At 39.0% G+C, this 13,863-nt stretch overlaps 2 protein-coding genes across 2 annotated transcripts; one reads left to right on the top strand and one right to left on the bottom strand.

Annotated features, from left to right (window-relative positions):
• Nucleotides 1-4,404: 4,404 nt before the first annotated feature.
• LOC110845577 (RYamide receptor) lies at nt 4,405-8,862 on the top strand. Its single transcript, XM_022092024.2, has 12 exons — nt 4,405-4,803; nt 6,181-6,437; nt 6,526-6,603; nt 6,671-6,708; nt 6,781-6,840; nt 6,997-7,031; nt 7,098-7,123; nt 7,214-7,296; nt 7,371-7,463; nt 7,808-7,928; nt 8,014-8,078; nt 8,235-8,862. Exons 2-12 carry the CDS (start codon nt 6,218-6,220, stop codon nt 8,595-8,597), a joined length of 1,182 nt encoding a protein of 393 aa, XP_021947716.1. The 5' UTR covers nt 4,405-4,803; nt 6,181-6,217; the 3' UTR covers nt 8,598-8,862.
• LOC110845576 (RYamide receptor) lies at nt 8,853-13,839 on the bottom strand. The gene is made up of 6 exons (XM_022092023.2): nt 11,994-13,839; nt 11,606-11,921; nt 11,230-11,439; nt 10,961-11,110; nt 10,620-10,819; nt 8,853-9,142 (listed from the first exon to the last, which is right to left on the bottom strand). The coding sequence occupies exons 1-5, from the start codon at nt 12,227-12,229 to the stop codon at nt 10,667-10,669; spliced, it is 1,065 nt and encodes a 354-aa protein (XP_021947715.1). The 5' UTR covers nt 12,230-13,839; the 3' UTR covers nt 8,853-9,142; nt 10,620-10,666.
• Nucleotides 13,840-13,863: the final 24 nt, after the last annotated feature.

Here is a 13,863-nt window from a genome sequence, read left to right as displayed (position 1 = left end):
ATTTTTTGAAGTAAATAAATCCTGTGTTCCCCGAGTATGCAATTTCATCTCGTCGTTGCAATTTTCCCCCTTCAAGTTTGTTTCCCTTATTGATCAGTGAAGCTTGGTATTATTATTATTATTTCATTTTCTTTTTGCATCTAGACTATTTCGTCATTTTTTCAATATCTGTCTTTCATGTTATGGAATTTGGTTGGAAATTGCAAAAATTTCCTACATAATTTCCCCGCACGGATTGCACGTTACGTATTAGGGTCATAATTGAATATAAACCGAGTTGTAATGTGATTATGGAGAGACGAGACAGAACTTCTTCACCGTGATTAAAAGACGTATGTATGCATTGCCAACTTTCATAACTTTCTCCACCCACACCTAACATTCATTAAACAAAGTTAGTGAACGTGTAGCAAGAAAGTCATTTCGTATTTCTTATGGTCTCTGCTTCATCAAGTCCTTGAGCGAAAATTGTTCTGTTCCAGAGAAGAAACTACACGCCTCGCTGTCCGTCAGAAAAGGAAACAAGAACTTTCACCTTTTCATAACTTGCATTCGGATCTGGGACAGAGGCAGCTCGACTGACTAGCAAGTTTTCCCTATTGAACAATTTATATATTTGCTGCTGCCTGTCTGCCAGCTTGTCACCGTTTGTTGGTTCATAATTCAAGAGAAACACGGTTAACACATTAAGCGAAGAAATGACAAACCAACAACTCTTTTCCAATCCAATATTGGCAATCTTGTTATCGAAATTAATGGGTTATTTCGTTCGGTGAAAGGGCGAGTGAATGTGTGTCACTTTCGTTCGTTAGGTGCTCCTTGGGGGCAATATTTAGTTGGGCGTATAGCAAAATTTTCTATATTTTCGTTCAGAAATTATTATAGATACGTAACATTTTTATTATCCGGGGAAGGTTCATGATCATCCATCTCTGATTTTTTGCCCTTTTTCCTCAAATTCAATTTGGGGATGAAAAAGAATTTGATGTTTTTCTTTTCCAGAGAAAAGGAATGTAAGTGTACGTAATATGTTGTATAGCTCTTGACTCTCACTTGACTAGAGTTGATCAAAACTGGTGGGCTGGACGACCGGCTTGGCCCACACGACGCTCACAAGTGTTGCAGTCAAGTGAAAATAGATGAGGAGAGAGCCAGGGAAATGGAAAGCCACTGATAATCTATCCTCCTTTTTTGTGGTGGTATTGTGTGCACTTCAAAGAGAAAGAGTTTGGTCAAATAGAGAGAAAGCCGAGTTATGATCTTTATACGTGTTGTTGCAAGAATGTACCTACATAAGTAGCTTGTTCATTCCCAGTTTTCCACTGGTTCGGTAGAATTCCTCGGGTAATGACGACATCGGCAAAAAACAGAAAGAAAGACGGCAACAAAACAACACACATTTTCTAACAAGGTCTCATTTTTGTGTGCTAACGACTTTTGCATGGGATGCTAAATTTTGTTTAGCGTCTTCTGGGAACTGCGCACATAAATACCTAGCATAACTAAACCCGACCAAAAAACCACTACCACCCACCAACTCGGGTGAAGGACACGATTTAATTAAAGTCCAATTCACCCTCTGCCCCGTAGTATTGACTATCCGACACCAAACCACACAAAGGACATGACATATCGTTGCTCACTTCCTCATATATCTACTTACTTATCGAGTCTGGTGCTGCCGGGTAAAAATAAATACGAGGAAAGCAGGAGGAGCAGCACTTCCTGTGATGCTGATGTATCACTGCAAACAACCTCAACACACAACAAACCTCTTTTGCGGAAACAGGAGTAGAGTTGTCACTGTCTGTCGTCTAGTATCTCCCGGACAAACGGCGAGATACTGCTGCTCTTTTCGCTTTTTGGTCTTATCTCACCGACCGCAATGACGATAACAAGGGCATGATTAATATTTTGAAGGATGTGCGAGGTGGTCGGTAGGTTGGTTGCATTGCAAACCAGCAATGTTAAATTTAGCACCAGTTTAAATTACTGTGTCATCTCTGAATTGTTTATTTGTTGACTTTGTTCCACGTAGACGACCTTTTCCCATTTATTCTCTTCTTCTTGACGCACAACAAGTTGCAAGGGACATGTTATTCATCATACACTAGGATAGGAGCCGCATCTGGAGCACCTATTTCCATAAATGGTGTACATTTATCAAAATTACCACATTCCACTCTTGACCGGAAGTCCCATAACTCTTTCTCTCTCTTTGCCGGCCGGAAGTGTCTGCATCAAGATTGACTTCCTACTGAAATGGGCTGAAAATTGCCACTGGAGAATACAATCCATTATTTGCACTTCCACCTTTCTGGAAATTGTATTGACCGTAATAAATGTCGCATCGGAACCACATGTTATCCGATCTACGCCACACATGTTATTATGACAAAAAGAGAAACGAGCGGAACGACATATTCCCACGTACGTATACTTTCTCCCACACATATGTTCCTACGTATCCGTACATATTTATCTGTGCATTCTGTACACTCACAATCCCCTATTCACCCTAATTTCTTCGTCTCAGTAAATCTGTACCTAATTGAGAATAAAACCCGAAGGGAAAGAAAGAAAAGAGTGAAATCGAGTCTTTTTTACTTTCTTTCTACCGTAATCCGGGCTCAACCTGTCTTTTCGTACTTTATTTTATACTCTAGTACAGATTTTTCTCGTATTTTGCAACGTTTCATGTAATACGTGCCCAAATTTCGTGTAACCAGTCTCATCAGTCTGATTAAATTTTATTTTCTTCGTCGTTTTCTTCAAAGGCTTCTTTATATATTTACTTTTTGCACCGTGTGTGTGTGCACAAGTACTAACGAAATTGCGGGTAAGTGCAAGGGTGGGATATTGCGATGGTGTTGATGGAAGTAGCAATTATAGTTTGTTGTTGAAGTGAAAGTCCTGCTAGGCCTTTGAACAAGCTTTGTTTCTCATTTTCACCAGGTAAACTTTTTCGTGGTGTTGCATAGGCTTGTTTCCTTCCCTTCGTCTAATTTCACTTGGAAATGCCTTCAAGAGTACTGACGACAGCGGGGCGAAGGTGCGCAGTGAAATTTAAAGAAAACTGTGTGATGGCAAAAATCTAATTTAAACTTTGTCAAGCGTCTCCTTAATTCAAGAGTTGTATGAGTGCTTGTTCAACAACATCGAAGCTGTGTAATACCGTCTAAACTTGAGCAAAGTGCTTCCTTTTTGACATGATAAAACCAAGTATTCAATATTCCAAAGGTGCAATAAAGGTTGGCGTATGTATCCGTATATGGATTTATGCATAGATTAGATGCAGCTAGAAGTTTCATTAAAACTTTTTCATTTGAAGATGAGATTGTGTGCTAAATATTAGTTGGAGTATGTCTTAGAAACTTCTCAATTCGAATGTATTAAGCAAGTTGCATTGTTTTTTTCTGAAAATTTATAAATAAAACTAATGAAGGATCAGCAGGAGTTTTTATTTGTCAAGTTGTAATTCTGTTCCATGTTCTTCAAACACTAATTCTCATCGTCCTTACCAAATTAACATTCGTTTCCTCCAGAAATGTAAGAGAATGTAAATAAATAGTTGGTCTCAACAGTACAAATGAAACAAATTACTTCCAGAAGTTGAATGCTTAAGTAATTAAACTTTTACATATTTTCTTCGAGTTCCATCGACTACTTAAACTTGCAAATGGCACAGAGTGTAAGGTGAATCCATACGAAACTAAATCTACACCCCAGGAGCACGTCTTTATATTTACAGAATTTGCATACATAATTTAGGTGATGGCCTAATTTGTTTTACAAAATAAAGTTCCATAGGAAACTATACTGACAGACCACAACACAATATAAACACTTCAACCCCACTTTGCACGACCACCGTCACTTTTCTCCTTCTTGTGCGTGCCAACTCATGAAAACAAGAACTTAATTAAAATCCTGCCACCAATAAACAGTTGAGATCGTTGGACTAATGACTGTTAATAAGTATGTGCTTATCTCGTGCATATGTATTTTATACTTGTGCGTATGAATGTACAAGTATGGAATGTTTTACTTCCTATAAGTATTTATTAATGGTACTTGGTATTTGTATCATTGTATGACGCAGATTGCATACTTTCAAAAACTCTACAGAAACTAAACGTCAGTTTCCCAAAAGTGAAAAGTCAAATAAGTACATAAGATGAGAAAGGCAACTTTTGACACTCTAATTTCAGGGCCTGAAACTCATCCAGACAAGCAACAAACATCTATCAGAATCCATAATGAGCATGAAATTGTGCACAAGTGGTAGTGAGTCGTCTCAGTTCTCAGTCAACAACATCTTGCCAACTTCTTTCCACAGATATGTACCACGACGATGCAGTAAATACGTACGTATCCAGGAGGATGCCGTGCTGGCTTTCATTCAGGTCGTGGGGAATCTTTCTTCGCCAATTTACCCATACGATTTACCTTAGTCGTACATGTAACGATGATGCTGCTTGCGAATCGCAACTTGCAATTTTCCTCGACTCATCCGCCACAGCAAATTTGTCTCGTTCATTCGTTCCTGGGCCTTTCATTGCATTAAATATCAAAACTCATCAGCCACTCTAACTCTACTCCACATGGAATGAATGCATATACACACACTGAGCAGAGAAAAGATATTTTCTAACCGAACCCAAACTCTGCTGGCATCAGTTGTGATTCTGCAAACCTGCAACAAGAGTCTCACCAGTGAACCAGGGTAAAAAGCTGATCTCGATTTATTCCGGGGCACTTTTGAGACGAGAAGTACAAGGGAAACGCTTCGACGTACGTAAGGTGAGTAACTTTACTTCTTGGTAACTGATACTGCACGAATTTATGGAGTACGTGTCTACTGCATATTTTTCTTCTACAGGCGTTGCATGATTTATTACTAACTTGCCGAAAGGAATGTTAAGTGCGATCATTGTTGGTTTAATGACGCAATTAAAATACCTACTTCGCCTCCGAGTTGATAAATTTCGGTAGAATTATTGCATAAACAGGAAATTTCTCGCGTATGTACGTAACGATCATAAACAAAGTCTAAGAGTGAAAGGAGATGTGAGTAAGTGTTAGGTAAAAGCTCTTCCTCTGCAATTCTTGAGTGAAAAAATACCTTGAACTTTTGTTTGTGAGTGGCTGTTTAAATGTAATGAAATGTGTACGCGTCATCAGCAGCAGGAGAATTTGTGCATATGTACACGGATAAGCGAGAGTGGAAAATATGTGCTTATAAGCAAGCTCTCCTGCTGGGTCTTGTCAATCAGTCCGAAATAATATCCGGGTTGTGTGAACTTGTTATTGATCCAGAGATTCGATGAAGTGGCGAAGAGGATATTCAATTACTCGTCACCATGCCGTATTTGGCTAGTTGGTTAAGGTGATGATTTAAACCAAGGGGCAAACCAAATACTAATAGTCAACTCAATCGCCATTTTCGGAGAGAGATTGGATTTGACTGCTAATTCTGGAGGAGAAGTAAAACGGGAACTATGCACACGTGTAGGTAGATTGCCCATGGCGTCAATCCGGCGTCAATAACTACGAGACATGTACCGATCAAAATGTGGCAATTTAAAATCAATCCCGTACACTGCGAATTGAATTTCATTAAATATTTATCAATTTCTGACCTACATTCCAACTTCCGTGTTATTGCTGCTCCTCTGCTCCACTAGAAAACGGTATCCCAAGCTTTGTAAAAAGATTTGTCAACCTATTTACTTCAATAATTCGATAATTCATCATCATCATAAACTCAAGCCCTTCTTTTCCTTACTCAACCTTGATCGACATACAACGCACACTTCCTTCTATTCCGTAATCCGGTTCACTCTGGACCGTTTTTTCGAGCCCACAATAGTAAAGCACAAGCCACACACACTCAGTCTTTTCTACTTGAATAAACGAAATGTCAAGTAATTTTGAAACGAGGATTTATCTTCACATTGGTAGGAAGCAGACAACCTTTTTTGTGTGCCCGTGTGGAGGAGGTGCACTTATTGGATTGAAGAAAGTGCTTCCGTTCACAATTCGTTTTGTGAGATGGACATTTTTGCAAGGATTTAGTACGAATGTGTATGTATGTATAACGAGGAGAGAAAGAAGACAAAAATGAGAAAAGTGCAATCGCATCAATTTTCGATAAAAACGGGTTTCTTAATATTTCAGCGACTTGTGACGCAGAAGGGAGATCATCATTAGCATCATGAGCACGATAGACCCGTCGTACTACTACCTACCTGGAGAGGATGGTTACCTGCTGGAAAATTTTTCAAATGTGACAGCAATGTATCCAACGGATCTAATTAGTTCGCCGTCGGATATGCCTCCGCCGCCCTCGTCTGAACCCGTGTTGACGTTTCCACCACATTTCCAACTCTTGATTTATCTTGTATACAATTTCATTTTCATTTCAGCAGTCATAGGTAAGTAAGCTGAGCTGTGGGGAAATTGCGAAAAAATCTGCAAATCCTGAAAACTATGCAATAATGATCATGATCCATCTTCTTTCAGGCAATATTCTTGTCATTTATGTCGTCGCATCTTCCCCACGTATGAGGACAGTGACAAATTATCTAATAGCGTCTCTTGGTAGCTTTTTTTTTACTTTGAATACCACAAAATATTATGCAATTTTAACTGATATTTACATACTTAGCTCTTGGGGACCTCCTCATGGCGCTTCTGTGTGTACCGGTATGATAATATTAGGCCTATTTAAGCATACAATCAGGAAGAATGTTCATAAAACATTGTGTATTTACATAGTTTTCCTACATATCCGTCCTCCTCCAGTACTGGCCGTTCGGATTGATTTTGTGTCATCTGGTAAGTTGCCCGATTTATTAATGTCAATAGCACACAATAACACCAAACCCCCGCAGGAGACAGACATACACGTGCACACTCGCCCATTTAATGAAATGCTGACAATGAAACGACCGTATTAAAACTGACCTTTGAATGGTCCATTTTTATCAACAGGTCTCACCAGCGCAGGCTACTTGCGTGTTTGTGAGGTAAGTGTAGAACCCAAAACATGTGTATTTACTGGTAATCAAGTCTAATTATTATACTAATTACAGCGCCTACACTCTCGTAGCACTCGCGGGTAAAAACTGCATCTTAATATTTTTTTATTCAATTTATGCAGTAAAAACTTTCAGTCCTTAAAGTTTGTTTCAAACTTTTGTAATCTCAGTGGATCGCTACATTGCAATTCTGTATCCTTTGAGACCCAGATTGAGAAGGAGTCAAGCTTTAGCTGTAATTCTTGGTGTCTGGGTAAATTTCCATCACCATTAGTGCCGTGGAGGTGAAAAATATATATATATATACCGTGTCATTTGGTATTCCAGATTGTTGCCTTAATAACTGCGGCACCGATTGCAGTTTTTACCCGACTAGAAGTTGATGAGCAAAGAGCAGGTGGTTTGCCGCTGTGTGAAGAGGTGAGAAGATTATAAAAACTTTGTATTCTGCATGCACTCCTCAGTCAGTGATGTATGTAAGAAGATAGATAAGCCTGCTGCCACCAGCAACCTGGCTAAGTCCCGTTTTATCATGGAAATTAGCCTAACGAGAGAAAGATATCTGCATGCATCACATCCCATTATTCGCAAACCAAGGCGTGGGTGCCTTTAGCATCTTTCCGACCGGAGTCTATTTCTCGCACCCGTGTTCCATGCTAAATTCTAACCCTCAGAGACTCACCCTTTCCATCTTATTCATGAATAAAGTATTCGCCCAACTAATTTAATATTCTATATTTTCCTCTTCTCGCATAAATATGTAGTCGGCCTGGTCGGATGACACCCTTCGTCTCGCGTACTCTCTCACTCTTATGATTCTTCAATATTTTCTGCCAATATCCGTTTTGGCATTTACTTATTCACGAATTGTGATCGCAGTTTGGGGTAAGTTCGTACTGCAAACTTTCACTCCAGACAAGCAAAGGTATATGTACGTCTGGTAAAAAAATTCTCTCTGGCTCTTCGACAGGAAAAAAACCTCCGGGTGAAGCAGAGGACAATCGAGACCAAAGACTCGCTCGAGCAAAGCGAAAGGTAACTAACGTCAAGTTTCACTAAAAACTTTCTCATGTTACTCAACCAACCACCACGACCACTACCACAAGGGTCGGTATACATATGTGGATATAGTGGTTTGCCTCCATTTGTATACATATAAATTTTATTCCTCTTTCTTCTTGTCAATATTAGACCATCAAAACAACACTCCTCGTCATTTCCACCTACACGTTGGCGTGGCTTCCGCTCAACCTCTTTCAACTCTACATGGAGACTTTCACCAACGCTGCGCAACTTCCAAATATTGAGTACATCTTTATTGTGTGTCATCTCCTGGCAATGGGTCATTCAGCGATGAACCCCATAATTTATGGGGCATTCAACGACAGATTTAGAGAGTCCTTCACCTCCGTGCTTAGTGGGTGTAGCAGATACAGTAGGAAGAATGGTGGGAGCAGTTCCAACAACAAGACGTCCAGCAGGGGCAGTACGAGTGTGTTGGTGTACAGCAATAAAAATTGGGTCAGAAGTACTCGAACTGCGGTTAGGGTGTAGTCGGACTTTGCCGTTTGTTGGGCAGCTAAAAAGATTGTGATAAGAGAGCGAAAGCAGCAGAAAAGTGATTGCTATGTAACAATATGAGCCGGATCACCATTCCGGGAGGACATTTGGGATCAAAGGGATCAATCGAACGGACAAATTCTTCGGCCACACAAAGAATGGTTGTCAGGGTTGGTTATGCTTTATTGTGAATCGAATCAACGTGTGATTTGATTGTGATATGGGATGTAATAAGTGGTAACAGTTGAATCGGTAATGATCACTTTATTTAGTTACATATACGGCTTACACAATACATACGTATTACATAACCACATAGATCTAAGGCGATTTTCATTCTTTTATCCTAAATTGAATGTTCTATTATATAATTTGTCAATTGTTTTATATAACTTGTAGATATATTTATATTTATGCACATGTAGAAAGCAAACGTTGTGGCTAAATATTTCGGTCGTATTACATATTAATGAGTAAGTACATACGTATTTAGATACTGTAATTGAGTCTATAGTCAGGCCTCATACTTGGTGGTTCGCCTGTAACAGAAAATGAGAAACGTAACAAAAAATCCAACCTTTAAACTCAAATCTTTACCTAGATAATAATAACCTCCAAGACAAAACTATCAATAAAAAACAAAATGGTATTGAGACATGAAATTCAGCGTTAATGATTTTGGGTCCAACTTAAGTATGATCTCTGGGTTTTGGGAGATAATTAGATTTAGATTTTAGTTTTACAATGTTCCAACTTTATAAATTTAAATCACCACTCTAAATCATGACCTTCACCCAAGTAGAATTTATATATATGTAAATAATAATAAACATAGTGCTCAACTTAAAGTTTCTTTAAAGTTTGACCTACATACTTAAAAAGTGATTACACAATAAAGTTGGGAAACAATTGAATAATTGGAAAGTTTTCGTCGCAAAATCAAAGCTCAGCTCACCAGTTTTCAGAGTGAAAGTTTGACTATGAAAGTATGACAATTGACACTCGTATTTATTTTACAAAGCGACTTGTAGAGAACTTCTGTCACTGCGATGCGAGGTAGGGCGAGAATCCTCATTGCGACTCCTTTACATAATCTCTTCACCAACTGAGGGATGTGCTTTTTGCACCACAAATTACATTTATCTACATACATATATTCTGTCTTCTGTACATACATACATATCTAAATGCATAAAATATGACAAGCACAAACCCATATCCATCGGGATTTAAAGTGTAGCATGACAAGGGTAGTATGGCCGTCACGAACTCTCTCTAAATTGTGTAGAAGTGCCAGTAAATGATATTTTATTGAGCTTATTATAAAGATTTACTTATGCAGCCATCTAGGACATGCTATCTTTTCGAATTATATACTGCGATTATAAATCTCGTGCGTGCATGGGCCTTTTCCGCTTGTATACCCTTACAATACTTTGGGGATAGTACGTATACATATAAACACATACATACAGGATGCAGATCTATAAACACTATATAACTTTTAATAGAATACCCATTGTTACTCATTAGGCCCCAACGCAATTTATTCATGTGTCAATACAAGCCAGAGTGATAAGAGAAAAACTGAAGGAATGTTGAAATGGAAAATGGGCCGACTATTATTCTATTCCTAGAATACATGTATACTGTCGACATTGTGTTCCCCATAGATTACCACAAAATATACTGTACAGTACACCATTCGGCAGCATAGCATTATCTAAGCGCCCATGAACCACAATGCCACCGCAGACAATTTACTTGAAATTGGATTACTTTCTCCATCTCTGTCAGAGTGACACATTAGCAGCGGAAGGGAATACAATTTTAATACATATTCATCAATTCTGTATTAATTCCAGGACACAACTAACAGAAACCAATCTACTCGAAAACATTTTGACCCATTTCATTTCTCGGGAGGTCCCGTGAAAAATAAATAAATTATACTTGCAAATATATATCTAATACAGTAAAATAACAATAAAATAAACCACCCTTTTCCCCACTCACCGTAAATCCATTCCAGCCCACTCATCAAACAGATCGTCCGTCGTCGCTCACAAAGTCATCATCGAAACCACGTCAGCCGTAGGAGCCTGGTTTTGCGGTTTCGACCTGACACATCTCCGCAACACGGTTAGAAATCCGTCACGAAAACGCTCGTTCACGAAAGCATAGATGAAAATGTTAAGGGATGAATGGGTCATGGACTGTACAAATTATAATGAAATGGTCGAATGCACATTTGTATACTTATTTAAGTGCTTTGTGAGAAAAACATTTTATGCAGAACGGTGGATCGTTGAGGGAAAAGAAAGTCAAACATAAATCATGTATGTAGACTCACTTACCAGCCAATGGCATAGCACGTAGACATATTCAATCATGGGGAAAGGATCTGATTCCTCATCCTGAATAATTTCCAAGTACAAATACAGCAAATTCAAGGGCAACCATGAGAGTGTGTAACACGTCACAACGAGTAGCAAAGTTGAGATGGTCTACATTCATCAACAAATATATAAACTTGTAAAATAAATATTTGCAGTGAAATTACTGACGCGAATCTACTGTGTAGCTTTCTACATGTATATTTAGGTAGATGTCCATACGTACGTACCTTTCTCTTCGCTTTCTCCATCCTCTCTTCTCGGACAGATTTTGTGTACATGCTTCCACTACATTCCAACACGGGAATGACTTTCTTCCACCAGATTTCTATCGCGATTCGTGTATAGGTAGACGCCAAGACAGAGACGGGTAGAAAGTATTGGAGAAAAATTAGCGTGAGTGTGTAAGAGAGACGAAGGGTGGGAGAAGGCCAGCCAATCTGGGAAAGAGAAAGTTTTATGTAGGTCTAATACTAAAATCAAAGTATGAAAAGTTCTCATTGAGAACACGGAGAATGCATTTAATTTGGGTGCAAAATTAGCAAAATGAATTTTAATTACTGAAAAATGTCAGAAAAGCAAAAAATTGACACTGCATGGGCTCACCTCTTCACACAGCATCCTCTCATTTCCAGCATCTCTCACCCCTACAACCAGCCCCACTGGAAGACTTACAACTAGACTGAAAATCCAGACTCCGCCAATTGCCCAGAACACGAGACCCTTTCTCCACTTGGCTTTCCCCACGATGACCCACCACCGCTCCAAGCTCAGCACTACCAGCGTCCAAGCACTCACAAAGACAAAGACGCATTGGAATGGTGTGACAATGAGACATAGCAATTTTCCAAAAGGCCAGAACTGGAGGAGAATTGATATGAAACCGAAGGGGGAAAAACTTGCCATTAGCAAGTCTCCCAACCTACAAATTTGTTCAGACGTGATTTAATTATAGATTAATTACCAATAAATGAGTTACATATGAACAGCTTACGCAAGATTCCCAATCAAAAAGTTTGTCACTGTGCGCATTTTGGGGATGGTAAGCACGACCGTGATAACGAGTATGTTTCCAAACACGGCCGTGATAACGATTGCGGAGTACAAGGTATAGATAAGACATTGGAACAGGGGTGGGTAGGTGAACGGGGTGAGAGGCAATAGTTCGGTAGATGTATTGGTGAAATTGTTTAGTAGGAATTGTGAAGATAATGACTCTTCCGCCTCCATAATGTTAATGTTACTAACAAGTTAATTATCTTAACTTTCCAATGATTTAAAGCAATTAAAATCTGTTCTGTTATGCAACTCACTGATTCCGAAAACATGCGACAAACACGTTCTCATAAGTAAGTATTCTCCTTCAAACTGAGCCTCATCCAATCTCCGCAATTTGAAATTTTGCATAAGTGAACGTCAAGAATGCCTTATCTTTTATCCCACACACAACAGCTCAACAGCGATGCAATGTTTATTATCCTACTCACTCATACTCATCCTTCCACACTTGTACAACTTCTTCTCAACAAGAAAACACAATTTGACAGGAAAATTTATGAGCCGTCCTAGAAATCAGCTTAGTGAGTCAAGGCAATTTGGAGACGACGCGACGACGTGTACACAAGTAAATACAGTGCAGATCGAAACGAACAGAAGAGAATTCTCTTATTACGTTCTTGAACATGAGAATTATACAAGCAACACTTTTGCTCTTTCCTTCTCGGCAACAAGTATGCGACTGCTGAGCCTTAGTATACGATTACTGAGACCGGAAGTTTCTCCGGCTTTCACCACTCACGTTCTCACATCCATCGTCTTCTTATCTTTCTCCTTCACATTATCCCATTTATTTTACATGTATTCGATATTTTGTTACATTGCATAATGTGATATGCAATTGTGCTCTTGTTCGAAATTCTCAAACTTTGGTTTTAATTTGATATGTAGATGGGTGGCAAATAGGCAGCGCCACAGCTCGCTTTCTCTTGGAGCTTGGCCCTGGGGAGAAAGGAAGAAATGTCGGCATCGTCGGTCGGAATGTATCTGGTGTCGCAGTAGTCGTGCTTGTTTTGTTTGTGGCATTACTGGAATAAATGAATCTGTTTAAAGTCCTATGTTCTTCAAGTGCACACTAGAGACAAGAGAGAAAAGACAAAATGAGTCCCATTACTTATTCTCGGTCACACAATTTGAAGCCTCGCTATTATGCACGATTTAGAGAGTCTAGATACTTCGTTGTGGTCACGAATTTATTGTGACCCTGGGGGCAGTTATAATTCGTGGAATATGTATCTGCAAAATAGTCTGAGTAAATATGTAATTATGGGACATGAACCGGGAGAGATGTTCAGCATGCATCTACTAATCCTACATAAATTACACAAAAGTGTGGTTGGATTATGAATCCGTAGAAATTCTCATGTTTTGTTCGTTTCATGATAATTTCTCTTTTACATACACCCACATATTGTCCTTTTGGCTTTCAACCTGATTTAATTTGTCCCGCTTGTTTTTTAACTTAAAAAAATTGAAATGCACAATCGAAAATTTAAAGATTATGCGAACTAATGACCGCAGTGTTGGAATAAATAGTTCTTTCATGTTTACTCAACAAGTACGCCTGAGGGGACTTTAGACTGGGTCATGGCACAGCTACAGAAAATTCAAGAGCTTTTAAAACGTCAGTTTTTCTCATGGTTCAAGTTGAGCGAACGCTGTGGTTGTTGAGGGGACGGACGGTTAAATAGTCTAAAACAAGCACCCATATGACAATCTGTCATGCTTTGTTCGACAAGAAGACAACCAGGCCCTATAAATATATTTCCTATACGGAGGCAAATATATACCTCCATCAACTCCAGTCG

This window comes from Folsomia candida, unplaced genomic scaffold (genome assembly GCF_002217175.1).
Source record: "Folsomia candida strain VU population unplaced genomic scaffold, ASM221717v1 Fcan01_Sc003, whole genome shotgun sequence".
Classification (NCBI taxonomy): Eukaryota; Metazoa; Arthropoda; class Collembola; order Entomobryomorpha; family Isotomidae; genus Folsomia; species Folsomia candida.
Note: the sequence above shows the minus strand (reverse complement) of the source record. Positions and strands in the feature narration are given on the sequence as shown.